The 16328-nt window shown below is 32.0% G+C and overlaps 1 protein-coding gene and 1 long non-coding RNA gene across 4 annotated transcripts in view; one reads left to right on the top strand and one right to left on the bottom strand.

Annotated features, from left to right (window-relative positions):
- The window catches only part of LOC145294135 (nesprin-1-like), a 1091614-nt gene that overhangs the window by 850116 nt on the left and 225170 nt on the right, over positions 1-16328 (bottom strand). For all 3 annotated transcript variants that reach the window (XM_080141241.1, XM_080141242.1, XM_080141243.1), the window contains exons 8-12: positions 13944-14140; positions 13137-13228; positions 10445-10585; positions 9110-9421; positions 2036-2317 (exon numbers count right to left, since the gene is read on the bottom strand). In XM_080141241.1, coding sequence (XP_079997367.1) covers positions 2036-2317; positions 9110-9421; positions 10445-10585; positions 13137-13228; positions 13944-14140 — 1024 coding nt within the window. The remainder of the gene's footprint in view (positions 1-2035; positions 2318-9109; positions 9422-10444; positions 10586-13136; positions 13229-13943; positions 14141-16328) is intronic.
- Positions 1-16328, top strand: part of LOC145294137 (uncharacterized) — a 90731-nt gene that overhangs the window by 69694 nt on the left and 4709 nt on the right. The gene's annotated exons all lie outside the window — the stretch shown is intronic.

Below are 16328 nucleotides of genomic sequence, written 5' to 3'. Positions count from 1 at the left end.
CATTTATATCATATTGTTTTAATGTATCAAAGACGACCGCCATTCTTCTCTTATTTAAGAAAGATTTAATTATGTTAAGCATTCAACCAGTAATACCATGAGATCTGATTTTCATAAGACAATCGTGCTATATCGTGTAAAAAAAAAAAAAAAAAAAAGAAAAGCCTTAAATATATCTAAGGCTACTGCGCCATCCACTCCTGCCTTATCCAGTGCATGGTATATATGTTCAGAGATTACAGTTAGGATACCTGCAGTAGAACATGCTTGCCTAAACCCACACTGTTGGTCGGACAGAAGTTTAGAAGCTGTGAGTATGTGTAAGTATGTTTATATATACATATGAATGTGTGTAAGTATGTTTATATATGCATATGCATGTGTGTAAGTATGTTTATATATACATATGCACGTGTGCAAGTATCTTTATATATGCATATGTGTGTGTGTAAGTATGTTTATATATACATATGCATGTGTGTAAATATGTTTATATATACATATGCATGTGTGTAAGTATGCTTATATATACATATGCATGTGTGTAAGTATGTTTATATATACATATGCATGTGTGTAAGTATGTTTATATATACATATGCATGTGTGTAAGTATGTTTATATGTACATATGCATGTGTGTAAGTATGTTTATATATACATATGCATGTGTGTAAGTATGTTTATATATACATATGCATGTGTGTAAGTATGTTTATATATACATATGCATGTGTGTAAGTATGTTTATATATACATATGCATGTGTGTAAGTATGTTTATATATACATATGCATGTGTGTATGTATGTTTATATATACATATGCATGTGTGTAAGTATGTTTATATATACATATGCATGTGTGTAAGTATGTTTATATATACATATGCATGTGTGTAAGTATGTTTATATATACATATGCATGTGTGTAAGTATGTTTATATATACATATGCATGTGTGTAAGTATGTTTATATATACATATGCATGTGTGTAAGTATGTTTATATATACATATGCATGTGTGTAAGTATGTTTATATATACATATGCATGTGTGTAAGTATGTTTATATATACATATGCATGTGTGTAAGTATGTTTATATATACATATGCACGTGTGTAAGTATGTTTATATATACATATGCATGTGTTTAAGTATGTTTATATGTACATATGCATGTGTTTAAGTATGTTTATATGTACATACGCATGTGTTTATGTATGTTTATATGTACATACGCATGTGTTTATGTATGTTTATATATACATATGCATGTGTGTAAGTATGTTTATATATACATATGCATGTGTGTAAGTATGTTTATATATACATATGCATGTGTGTAAGTATGTTTATATATACATATGCATGTGTGTAAGTATGTTTATATATACATATGCATGTGTGTAAGTATGTTTATATATACATATGCATGTGTGTAAGTATGTTTATATATACATATGCACGTGTGTAAGTATGTTTATATGTAAATATGCACGTGTGTAAGTATGTTTATATATACATATGCACGTGTGTATGTTTATATATACATATGCACGTGTGTATGTATGTTTATATATACATATGCACGTGTGTATGTATGTTTATATATACATATGCACGTGGGTAAGTATGTTTATATATACATATGCATGTGGGTATGTATGTTTATATATACATATGCATGTGTGTATGTATGTTTATATATACATATGCATGTGTGTATGTATGTTTATATATACATATGCATGTGTGTATTTTTATATATACATATGCATGTGTGTATGTATGTTTATATGTACATATGCATGTGTGTAAGTATGTTTACATATACATATGCATGTGTGTATGTTTATATATACATATGCATGTGTGTATGTATGTTTATATGTACATATGCATGTGTGTAAGTATGTTTATATGTACATATGCATGTGTGTAAGTATGTTTACATATACATATGCATGTGTGTAAGTATGTTTATACATAAATATGCATGTGTGTAAAAATATAAATGAATTGTAATAAAATACCTGATAGTCTGTTGTGAGTTTGTCTAAATTCTTAATGGTGACAAATTTCTTGGACCAAATGATACATTTGTCTTCGATCCGATCAAGGAATAAAACAAGTTCATATTTTGATTTATAAAATGTCAGCATGCTCATCTGTTGTGGCACAAGGGTATCAACCCTTTGCAGTCGATTATTCATGTGTTCCATCTGGGCTGAGGGAAGGCTGACACCTTCGTATTTACCCTGCGATTTCACTTTGGTGAAAAACGAGTAATAGGCCGGTAATTTCTTGAAAATCTCCTGAAATAAGACATTTTTGAATAAGTTAAAAGACAAAAATAAATAAAATGAAAAAAACAAAAAGTTCATCTTGATGCTATTTTACATGCTGGCATGCGTTGCAGTTTTGAAAAATGAACTCCTAAACTTCTCTCGTTCTCTCATGTTGATTTTATCATCTCCTGTTTTCCTTGATCTTCCCCTGTGGGCTGAAACTTATCTTAACTGTTCTACACATACTAACCCAAGAACTCTCATTCATTCAACGTGACCATACCATCAAAGTCTACTTTTCTGCACACATCAAATTATGCTATACAGATTCAATCTTTCTCTGAGGTCATCAGATCTAAGCCTTGTTTTTACACTCACATTACACATTCATCGTATCATTCTCATATCGTTTCTCTCCATGCAATGCATATCCTCAACCCACATTGGCTTTTACTTCCATACCTCATCAGACCATACATCTTAGAATTTACAGTTGAAAATAATAAAATGGCTGAATGCACAAAAAAGTCCATGGCTTTAAGGCATTATTTATCTCCTAACTGTGGAAAGATGTGACACAAGCTTAGAAGGTGGGATTGAAAAGCGAACACAGAAAAGGCGTATGCACTCTGACCCACAAAGCATACCTCAGTAGCCCTATCGGCATTCCTAAGTAAGGACGCCTGAGGTAATTAGCAATGAACGAACCCCTTCTCAGAGAAGGAAGAAAAAGCCAGGGAGGGTAGACTTTCCGGGTTTTTTTTTTGTTTTTTGAATATATATATTTTTTTTACATGAGAATTTGTAACATTGCAGGAGGAGGTGGATTCTGTCTTTTGTCTATATATATATATATATATATATATATATATATATGGGGGAACGCTGATGTGTACCACGCAAGCCAGAGATTCACTTCTATCCTTCTGCGGTCAACATCTGGAAGGTGAATAAAAAACTATAAAACCAATTCATCGTTTCGAGTGAATAAATCTTCATCCCAAAACAGGTACCAGTCTTCCTCCAAGACACAAGATGAATTCAGGTGGACCAACATCGACGACGCATGAAGGTATGTCTCAAAAATACATGTACCACACACACAAACGGCATATGAACAAATAGACTGGACCACTAGATGATCACACACGATCCCCTTTATGATACAACAACACAATAGATGTACTCGTTATCAGACAGAGCCATCTATTATGTAACACTTCTAGATTTGTATATTATCACACTTGTACTTTTTTGTTTTTGTTTTTTAAAATATGTTTATGAGAGGCTTGGTTAGTGAGTCGATTAGATGGGAAGTCGATTAGTTGGGAAGTTTTTTTAAATTTGAATTAACATTTACTTCAATTTCCAACCATTACATTTGAAAAATATTTTTTTGATGCATCCGAATGTCTTTCGAAAATATTTGTTCATCTTTGGATAATCATCTTGATCAGCAGAGGATTTGACGAGATGCATTTCTGGTGAAAAACATTTTGTCAACTAGAAGTTAAATCTAATTTTCACAAACTACTATTACTACTATTATTTTATTATAACAGTAATAGTATTTCCGATAACTTCTACTACCACTACTATATTAATACTTATTATATTAATACTAATTATATTAATACTTATTATATTAATACTTATTATATTAATACTTATTATATTAATACTTATTATATTAATACTTATTATATTAATACTTATTATATTAATACTAATTATATTAATACTACAATAGTAAAAGTAATAGTATTTCCGATACTACTACTATTACTATTGTAAAGAGGCTGTTATGCTTGAACCGTGCTCATTACATTTAAAACTTCTCTCAAACTCCCACGCCATCCAGCATCGTCAAAAAGGAACAAACAGAAATAAATAAATCCGACTCAGCTTTCTTTTCTGTTTTAGCAAAAGGTATTTAGTACCATTACTTTCCAAACAATTTTTTGTTTTTTATTCTAACTGTTCATTTTATCTGTCATGAGATTAACAAAACCCTGCCATATCGACACCAGCTTAAAAATAAAATCTCTCGCCACATGTCCATCTCCCCTGCTACTTGTTTTTCTTCCTGCTCCACTACACGCCGACCATAGGCAGCCATTTCTTATCTTCATCTTTTCACTGACTTTGCTTCACTTTACCATGTGGTGTACTTTTTTGCTTTGTCACACACACACACACACACACACACACACACACACACACACACACACACACACACACACACATCCTAATTTGCATATGTTTTTTTTTCAGCTACTGCTGCTAATATCTTCACAAGCTAGCGATCTTACAGCTTCTGCTGATATTTTCCCACGCGCTCATACGCACACTGTTACGACATTAGTACTACTACTACTACATTTACAAATTGTCATGGACTATTGTTCACTTGTACTGTTATATGATCTGAAGTGACGCATTTCTGGTGTAAACATTAATAACACAAATTTAAATGTAGTTTTTAAGAAGTCTTTCACTCCAGCGCCAAATCATGGCCTCCATGAAACCCAACGCAGGCTGTACCATCAACACTTTTTTCTCATCAGAAGAAAGGTAGCATTCTCTGTGATTCTACATAATAAAATAGGGAATGATGATGCCTATCAGGTTCAGGTTTAACATCGCCTTTAACAAAATATCGCTGAGATCTCTACTCTTATATAAAAGTCACTTTGTGTGTGTGAGTTCCTTATAAGTCCCGAAACGGTTGAACCTATCTTTTGCAAATTTCACACAAAGCTAATTTACGTGTCTGGCAGTGTTCTTAGATATGTTTTGTACAGAAATTCCTCTGATAAGTATCGAAAATCGAAAAGATCCCATCTTAAAAAGTTTTTTCTCTCTTTTAGATAAAAAAGAATAATTTTTACAGGGGAAAATTTTATGTTACACCGGTAACGAAAATAAAATCTCAGCAAATCATTTCTTCTAAAAAAAAAAACAGATTTCTTATAACCTGGAGATATAGCTCAGTAGTAAAACATTTGACTACAGATCGAATGATCCTCAGTTCAAGCCCAGGTGTACCTCACCATTTTATTTTAATTTTTTCTCATTAATGAGTTCAATTTACGATAAAAGAAGAGGTACCATTTAAAATCGCGGCAAATCATTTTTTTTCGTTTGCATATTTTAAAACTAAACATTAATCAGAAGTAATTTTTCCAGGGCATTCATCGTCAAGCCCAAATATCAGCTGACGTGATATTGCAAACAAACACAAACGGAATTTGATGTACAACATTATCATTATTATTTTTGTTTTATTTGTGAATTAGACCACCAGGTAAATTATTCCTCGTAATAATTAATAGAGGTTTAATTCTATAATAATACATATACAATCTGCATAAATTAAAATTAAAATGTCATGTTCAAGCATATTGTATGACCGGGCAACGCTGGGCTACCAGCAAGTTTGTATATAAATGTACATATTTTCTAGCTGTACTGTTACATAGTTTGTTTCACCTTGCTATTTTTTTGCCAATAAATTGGATTTCAGTTTGAATTGATGTTCCAGAATGATTTATCACTACGTGTTTTTTTTTTGGGGGGGGGGAGGGGGTAGAAGCTACCAGAAACCTTAATGAGCATACTGATGTCAAAATAGATGAAAACAGTGCTGAATCCATGATGGTCACTGATTTATGGGTGATTACTTTTAAGAAGAGCAACTGAGAATGCTCGAGAACATATTTATTAAAATATAATCATGCCTTGCATATTATCCAGATTTAAAATTGTTTTTAAAAAACATTCAGATGGTATATAGACGTACGCATCGTCCTTTTACATGGCTTGTTGCACCTTTTGATTCTTGTTGTCAATAAATTTGACTTCATTGATGTAAGTTTTAAATATTTTCATTGCTAAAACACACAGACTGAATGAACACATTAAAAAAATTTGTATTGCTTTTGTTTGACCTTAAAACAATTCATATTACTTTGGTTAAATATATAAATGTGCCTCCTAAATCCCCAATAATCAATATTTTCTGATTTGAAATTTAAAAACAAGACAAATTGCTGCATATAGTTACATTCAAGTTAATAATATAAAATTATTTTACCTTTTATTCACTCCAAATAAGACATATTACCACTGAAACGCAGTGGGTTACTGTGATTAGGGCCAGATTTCTAGGGTTCATCTTAAAGGAGTTGCATAGCAAGATGTTTGTTCACATTACATTTAGATTTCTGCATGTTAGTACAATTGGAAAACAAGAAGCAGAAAGGGAATTGCAAAGGCAAGTGGTCCAAGGAAAGAAGCTATCAGAGTAGAAAATCTTCTGGCATCTTGGGACATCTACAGTGGAGAGGTATGATTTTGCTGCTAGACAGGTTGATCGGAGGGGTATTTACATTGAGTTGGGTCCAAGTGCAACAAGTTCATTGGAGCACATTCCATGGAAATACTTGTAAAGCAAGCAAAGGCATGCAACATTGCAATAATGAAACTGGAGTTGATAAATAGTGTAGGACCTATTATGCTGTACACCCATGATGATGGTGCAGATGGATCAAAGAATAAGCGACTATGATTAGCATACACTTGCAAGAAAACAGTGGCTATGCATCAAAAGAAATCTGGAATCGTCCGATTTCTAGGTGACGATTGTGATTAAGCAAAATAGGTGCTTTTGCCTGAATAAAAGGAATGACACTTTTGCTTGTGTGCCATTGGTAACATTATTTTGTTTTGGGTTGCCAGTTTAATTGGGGTGACAACTGCTGCTACTAAGAAAAAACGCCTTATTTTTTGTTAGTGAAGAGGAGAAAGAAAATAATCCAGCATCTTGCGTGAATACTGAATGTGGGCATTCTGTGTACTCTTTCAACTTGAAAGAATTTATATTACTAAAGTAGGAATTAATTAACCAAAAATATCTTGCCAGTAAACAACCAAAAATATCTTGCCAGTAAACAACCAAAAATATCTTGCCAGTAAACAACCAAAAATATCTTGCCAGTAAACAACCAAAAATATCTTGCCAGTAAACAACCAAAAATATCTTGCCAGTAAACAACCAAAAATATCTTGCCAGTAAACAACCAAAAATATCTTGCCAGTAAACAACCAAAAATATCTTGCCAGTAAACAACCAAAAATATCTTGCCAGTAAACAACCAAAAATATCTTGCCAGTAAACAACCAAAAATATCTTGCCAGTAAACAACCAAAAATATCTTGCCAGTAAACAACCAAAAATATCTTGCCAGTAAACAACCAAAAATATCTTGCCAGTAAACAACCAAAAATATCTTGCCAGTAAACAACCAAAAATATCTTGCCAGTAAACAACCAAAAATATCTTGCCAGTAAACAACCAAAAATATCTTGCCAGTAAACAACCAAAAATATCTTGCCAGTAAACAACCAAAAATATCTTGCCAGTAAACAACCAAAAATATCTTGCCAGTAAACAACCAAAAATATCTTGCCAGTAAACAACCAAAAATATCTTGCCAGTAAACAACCAAAAATATCTTGCCAGTAAACAACCAAAAATATCTTGCCAGTAAACAACCAAAAATATCTTGCCAGTAAACAACCAAAAATATCTTGCCAGTAAACAACCAAAAATATCTTGCCAGTAAACAACCAAAAATATCTTGCCATTAAACAACCAAAAATATCTTGCCATTAAACAACCAAAAATATCTTGCCATTAAACAACCAAAAATATCTTGCCATTAAACAACCAAAAATATCTTGCCATTAAACAACCAAAAATATCTTGCCATTAAACAACCAAAAATATCTTGCCAGTAAACAACCAAAAATATCTTGCCATTAAACAACCAAAAATATCTTGTCAGTAAACAACCAAAAATATCTTGGCATTAAACAACCAAAAATATCTTGGCATTAAACAACCAAAAATATCTTGGCATTAAACAACCAAAAATATCTTGGCATTAAACAACCAAAAATATCTTGACATTAAATAACCAGAAACATCTTGACATTAAATAACCAGAAACATCTTGACATTAAATAACCAAAAACATCTTGGCATTAAATAACCAGAAATATCTTGCCAGTAAACAACCAAAAATATCTTGCCAGTAAACAACCAAAAATATCTTGCCAGTAAACAACCAAAAATATCTTGCCAGTAAACAACCAAAAATATCTTGACATTAAATAACCAAAAATATCTTGACATTAAATAACCAAAAATATCTTGACATTAAATAACCAAAAATATCTTGACATTAAATAACCAAAAATATCTTGACATTAAATAACCAAAAATATCTTGGCATTAAATAACCAAAAACATCTTGGCATTAAATAACCAAAAACATCTTGACATTAAATAACCAAAAACATCTTGACATTAAATAACCAAAAACATCTTGGCATTAAATAACCAAAAATATCTTGGCATTAAATAACCAAAAATATCTTGACATTAAATAACCAAAAACATCTTGACATTAAATAACCAAAAATATCTTGGCATTAAACAACCAAAAATGTCGATATGCTGCAAAAAACGACCAACCAAATATATTTTTCAAGATCCTTTTGTACACTGTCCAACAGGAATAGACCAGTATTTTGTGCATCAACATAAATAGTGGCTTTATAGAAATCTACAATATTGGCAAGTATCTTCATCTTAAAACATTGGTATAAAAAATTAAAAAAAACAAAAAAAACGCTAACTAGTTCAGAAAAAAATGGCTAGCTAGTTCAGAAAATTCAGAAATTGTTTTTCTTCTCAATTTTATCCAATTGATTTTTAAAAAAGGTAAAAAAAAATAAATAAATAAAACTTACCTCATGTTGAACTATTAACGTTTGAGTTTTCTGTATCATTTTATTAGCATCGTCAGAAATATCAAGTCGTTGCTCTAAGAATTCTTCAGCCTGGTACAGCCATTCTCCCAAACTGCATAACTCACCAGGAAGACTACGGTCGAGTTTTAGCTGCCATAAGTGTGTTCGACGTTGTACAGAGTTCCATTTAACCTCCATCTCGTTCAAATTGGCCAGCGTAAGTTGGAATGCTTGCTTGGATTTGATCCTATGACGTAAACTTTGATAGATTTTAGACGATGCATCGAATTGAACTTTGAATGCCATGAACGCCTTAAAAAAAAAAAAAAAAAAATTACTTTTTCATCTACATTTTTTTCATTCACACATTTCAGACATGGTTTTTTAATTATTCTACTAAACGGAGAGGAAGCTGTCACAGCAAAGTACCATACCTATATGGCCTTCATCATGGCTTTTGTACAATCTCGAAAAACAATGGATACTCTCTGTAAAGATGGCTGCGCATGTAATTGTGAAGAAAGGATTTGGCAATCCCCAACCATACATCGACAGTGCTTGGTTCCAGTGGCAAGGAAAAGTTCGGGACAATTGGAAACAATGCCGAGATAAGCGGAGAAACATATACAGGACCTGGTATTCTCAAACGGTCACTCATTTTAGTACTGCTCAGGCTCAACATTGCTTAACTTTGGTGATCTTATGGGAACCAGTGTGTCAATGATGTGAGCATCCGTTATCACTGAGGCAATGTTCGATTCATATCAAACGGAATCGAAAAAGTATTTTCTGTTATTCCCAATCAATGACGTAAAACACGCGGGTTTTTTTTTGGGGGGGGGGGAGGGGATTTGTCAATTCCATGTTTATTACAATTAAAAAATAGAAATATAAGAATTGGCTTTAAATTTATAAAATCAAAAATTGATCTTTAAAAAAAAAAAAAATTTTATAAAAAAATATATATCTTCTTGCCGACTTTATCAAAACTAAATGAAACAATAAGTTTTATTGAAGAACTATATCGCATAGATTGTCTTAACTTATTTGTTTTGGGCATCTCATTTTCACCATTCCAATCTCTACCACATTGCAAACAGCCTAATTAAATACCTATATGAAATTTTATAATTTTAATAGAATTTTTATATTTGTATTTCCTAATACATATTCATAAAAATTTCTTTAAAAATTAGTTTTATTCTTTTATATAAATGTTAACGTTTAAATTCTCTCTTCACAATTGTGGAATGTTGAAGCCATTAGGCACAACCAATGTGAGTCTGAAAATTAGCAGCAATGTGAATGAACTGTTGGTTTCACTTGGAGACTTACAAGATATTCAGATTCCGAATCGGTCAAGGGTTGGTCAACTATTTGTAAAGTTTCTTCAGCCAATTCCATCCATTTTAAAAGATCTTTATATTCTTGGAGCTCTGCTTCAGGAGTATGCGTGCCTCTTTTTTGTTTTCGAACCTAAGAAATAATAAAAAAAAAACTTTACTTTGTTTTTATAATTTGACAATATTTGGGGTTAAAATTTTTTTTTTTTAAATTTAATTCAATATAATAATCAATAAATAAAATAATCAATCGAGAAAATAATCTCATTCAGAAAATAATCTCATTCAGAAAATAATCTTCCACACGCAACATTACATTCTTTTTTTGAGGGGGGGAGGTTACTTATTCATATTGGAAACATTAATTAAAAAATAATAACACCAAATCTAAATCCAATAATTTACAATAAAATTCATGTAAAACTTTTATATATTGGAATGGTCATTTCTTTATCGTTTCGGAGTTTCAGACTTTGATCTCCTTTCGTCTGGTCTTTGAACTTAGCCAGATTTCGTGGTCTAGACGTGTTGGCGGTGAGTGAACCAAGGGGCAAGATTGGAAAGAGGGTGAAGTCAAATTTATTAAGAAACTCGGTCTCTTAGATTAAAAATAAAGAAAAAACAGGAATCTTATCGTTTTGTTTCTAAACAGATGGTCCATTTATTGAGGTCTCAAACCAGAAGGAGAGATGAGAACGAAAGAATCATAACTATTTCTCATCCATTAACTCATAGTAAATATGGTCGTCGGGCATCGCCTTTGATCAGTAACGCATATTTAATTTTTATATAACATTCTTCCCTTTTTTTCATAATGCGATTCTTCTTTACAACTTTTATGCCACATTCATAAATGGTCGCGCCTGCCAGACAATTCAATCTTTGAACATTCTCAGTACAGCCAAACTAAAAATCATTAATTAAAACTAGCTAACTTACCCACATTGATATATTACAACATTGTACAAGATTATTTATAAATTAAATAAACGTTTAAATCAATAATTCAGATTGAAATTTGTAAGAAACATCAATGTACAGAAATAAAAACGTGCCTCATATTTACATTTTAACGTTGTCTGGTGATATTATTAGTTGGATTAAAATTCAATTAAAATCCAATTAAAATTCAATTATAGAAATAACAAATGAAAAAAGTAATTATGAATTGTATGAGATTTAATTGTCATTTTAATCATTTGAAATTGTAGATTTTGAGGTGTTTTTGTTTATAAAACTTTGAAAAGGTTGTATTTTTTGCATCAGATCAAAGTGACATTAGTTCCAATATTCTGAGTAATTTTGGTTGCATTATTAAAACATAATAATCATGGAGAAGTCATTTTTATTTATAAACTTTGAAAAGGCAAGGGTAAATCTCATGAATACCAGTCGGTCGTTAAGTGTAGGAATTTTCCAAGAGATAAAAATTATTTTTGATTAATGAATCAGAGAAAAATTTACGGAAGTTTTTCATTAGCTTGCTCATTGTTTGGCAGTATCTGATTGGATTAGATTGGTCATGTGATGTAATAGAGTTTTAGATGTGAAATAATTTTGAAGTGGACGACATTTACTGAATTTTTGAGATGAGGATTGGTTATTCATATTTGGATTCAAAGACCCATGGCGTGGTGGTTACAGTACTTGTAAAAATAAATTGTAAAAGAGATATCCTCCTGAAGGTTGAAGATTCAATTCTCAGTGTCGGCGACTGAAAACTACAATTGCGAATTACTTAGAACTTCTATCTAGTCATGGATGACGGAACAAGAGCGTGATACCTTCATGAAATAAAGGTTCCTTTCAAAATTTTGTCCAAGTACCTAATAAAGACCTATGAGAAATTAAATGACTGGTTAATATACTGCATAAGCAAATTGTTATGGTGTGTCCACCCTACAGATAATAATAAACTTCAGTCAAAAAGGAAAGATCCTCTACTGATTCACCATGTTAGTTTATTGACTTGCTGCCTCTGTGACGTCATTGCCAGAAAGATAGCTCTACTTGAAAAACTCCAATTTTTAACCTTACATAGAAATTTACCATATTGAGCTTATCTTTACAGACCCGCATGTAAATATTACAGAAACATTTGCATCTGATTTTCATAAACAACAACAACAACTGCAGTTGCTGATGATAAAATCGGATGAAGATTGTTGTTGTCATATTTGCATAAATCTGTTCCATTTGAAAAACTTATATAATTTCATCGGTCGCATCCTTTCTTCTTCTCTGGATCTTCTCGCTTACAGAGTTGCTGCTAATCTCAGTGTTTTCAATAAATATTATTATGGCAAGTGTTTTTCAGAATTGTTTGATATATTCCCTGCTTCCTTTGTTCCAGCTTGTTTGACTCGTTCGTCTAGTGGTCTTCATCAATTCATTGGTCTAGTGGTCTTCACGAATCTGCTGTTTTGGTATCTCGTTGCAACCCAACTTTCTATTCCAATAGATTCTTTCCAAGAATCACGGCTTTATGGAACTCTTTTCCTGCTGACTGTTTTACTTCTATCTATAGCTTTGATCTTTTCGATAATCATCTCTTTCTTTTCAACTCCTTACATCAAGTGACTTTACACAAAAAACAATTTTTATTTAAAAAAAAAAAATAAAATAAAAAAAATAAGACATTATATAAACAAGGTTTTATGTTTGACAATGAAATAAATTCTTACGGCTGGATCTTCTCCAATTTCTGGATATGCTTGCAAAAACTGAGCTACATAAGTCATGATGGATTTTTCATCTGGTTTAGCAACATCCACGTCTGAAAGTTTTAAAAAAATTTTATGTATATTTGCATCTCATAATAATTAATCATTCTTACGAAAACAGTTTTTATTCATTTTTAAATAAAAACGAATAACAAATATAGAGATGGGCAACTTTAGTTTTTCTGTTTCATTTCATTGGTTTAACATTGGTTTTACATTGGTTTAACATTGGTTTCACATTGGTTTCACATTGGTTTCACATTGGTTTTACATTGGTTTTATAAAAATAAAAAAAATTATTTTAAAGAGATTTAAAAATTTTGGAGTCAGTCTCAATTTTTACTTGCAAGCCTTCCCCTTGTCGACAGAAAGAATTTTTTTATATCTCCGAGTAAGTTTAATAATTTATTTTAATCATTCCCATAACGCCTCGATCTCAATTGTACATATATTTTACACAATTCCCATTGCCCTTGTCTCGTATATTCCCGAGTATTTGCTCTTGCATGACAATTTCATTCGTTTTTTTGCATCTCTTGATATACCAACGATTAACTCCTGATGAGTTGGCTGGTGGCAGGGGTTCATAGGGGTTTTCCGTACATTATTTTCAAAGCACTGTACAGTTTTTGTACCGTTAAAAAAATTATAAACGTAGAAAAGCATGAGAAAGCAATGATAAGCAACAAAACAAGGATATTATTTGAAAACTGACAAGAACCATAAAATGGTGATATTTGAGTGTTGACCAGAATGGTAATTTCTCACCTTCGGCATCAATAAGTCGAGGGATTCCAAGTTTGTCTTCTGCGGTACCAAAAGCATATTCGAGATTCATGCGTGCAGGTTGACTTCGGATTTGGTCAAGGTTAACAAGATCTGGGCGGATGTTATGAATCATGGCATTAAAAGCAACACCATCTCGCCAACTCTTACCAAAATCGTTGACTTCAATTCCATATGGTCTGTAAGAAATGGAATTTGAAATTTGAAAGCAAGAAAATTGATACACAAAAAGAGGCATCGGAATAATTTTCATGCGGATGGGAGGGGGATATTTCTGCTTAGAAAAGCTTGGCTAAGACTAAAATAGCACACAGAAAAAATCTGTTAGCTAGTGTGAATTTTGACAAGGGACACACCGAGTGTATTATAAGCTAAATTTGTAAGACAGAATTATTCACAGAATTGAATGATGGATGATGTAAAGTTGACGTTGAGGAACAAAGTTCAAACGCTGTCGAGAAAACATGACAAATTTTTTCCATGTTAAACTTATATGAATTTTTGATGCTTCTTTGCATATTTCTTTCTAAGCAGTCGATGAAATGAATTTATTTGCATATTTCTTAATAAGCAGTCGATGAAATGAATGACTGATAGAGTTGTTACATTAAATGTCAAAAATGATGATTTTAAAGATTTTTCGACAAAGCAATATTGGGGATAGGATTCCTAATATGTAAAAGTTCAGCCTATGTCAATAGCGATTAAGTTAGCTAGCGTGAATTTTGACAAGGGTCACACTGAGTGCATAAGTAAGATCTGTGAAACAGAATTGTTCCAAGGGTTGAATGAAAAATGGTTGACAAAGTTGAGGGAGTGAACAACAGGTCATATGGAAAACAAAACAGAGTTGAACTATGATGTTTTCAAGCTGAGAGAAACAAAGGTTTTCAAACGAGTCTCTCCATGGAAGTGTGTGAATGAGACACTGCTGATCATGTAAAAATAATTTAAGCGGAATGTGCTCTAATGTCTATATCCATCTGCATGTAGAAAACTGATAGTCTTAGCAAATATTACTAAAGTCTTTATCCGTGCACATAACTCATTTTACGTCAGAAAGTTAAAGTAAAGTAAACACTTAGCTAAACTAACATTAGTCTCTCCTAAATCCATTCTCTACAAATAAAACCTTGAAGACAACTCAGCAAACGTATCCTTGTATCTTTCCTGCATGAAAAAAGTTTTATTCATTTTATTGAAACAAACGAGACACTCAACAGCCTTTCATGAAATGCAAGAAACAAGAAACAGTGTTAAAAAAGGTGATAAAAGAGCCACATCTAAAGAACCCTTACATACAGATACTTTGTTATTGAAAACGTTGCACGTGGCTAGTACATTAAAAAGTGGTGCTTTTTAATAACTGATAGAAAGAATAAATTCCTAAAATTTTGGTGTTTAGTAGTTTTTTTGAGATTGGGTTCATAAGATAGTGGATTTGGACGAATGTCATTTTCTTTGATGAGTCACGATTTGCATTATTTCTTGACAGTGGAAAGGTATGGGTATGGAAGCTCCCTCAACAAGAGTTTGACTTTAAAAGATTGCAGTCAATGCTGAAACATGGGGGTTTCTCAATTATGGTACCGGGTGCAATTTGGAGCGATGGTCGCTCAGTTGTTGGAGTGCAAAGGAAACATCAATTCTGCTAAATATGTTTCAATTTGTTTCATGAAGGATTCCTACCAATATTCTCAAGTGTTAAAATGAACCAAGCTAACTCCCTATTTATGGAGAATGGAGCTCCCCGTCACTCTGCTAGGGCGACACAACATTGGTTGTACCAAAATGGGATTAATAAACTTCCATGGTCAAGTCAGTCCCCGGATATGAACCCAATTGAAAACCTTTTGGGGCATATTAGACCAGAAAACTTCACAAAAAAAAAAAAAGAAGCCATCTTTTAAGCTAGAACTTTTAGCATTATTACATCAGACATGGCAAGAAATTTCTCAAGATGATATTCGTCAACTGATCAATGCCATGCTTAGAAGGGTCCTAGCATTAAAAATAGCAAAGGGAATGTCAACCAAAGTATTAGTTATTAAATTTGTGACCATTTATTTTTTTATTTTGTTTTATGTTATATGTTTATTGAAATAAACTGTTTCTATGGGTGTCTATTTTCTGACATGTCTGTATATATCTATTTGAAAGTAGAAAGTGGACGTTCAGTTTCCTTTTGGCAACTGAAATTCTTGCTTCTTTATTTTGTACTTTAGTACTCACATTCCATGAGTGATGTTTCTGACAAATACGTAAGAATTGCTGTTTTGGGTCAGAATCTATTCCATCTAACACTTATTGCTGGAAAGATTTTTTTGACCTTGAAATTTTCTTTTTAGCTTCTTACATCTAGTGGTT

Source organism: Euprymna scolopes, chromosome 15 (assembly GCF_053919585.1).
Source record: "Euprymna scolopes isolate OS-2025 chromosome 15, ASM5391958v1, whole genome shotgun sequence".
Lineage (NCBI taxonomy): Eukaryota > Metazoa > Mollusca > Cephalopoda > Sepiida > Sepiolidae > Euprymna > Euprymna scolopes.
The sequence above is the reverse complement of the archived record's forward strand: the minus strand, read 5'-3'. Positions and strand labels throughout refer to the sequence as shown.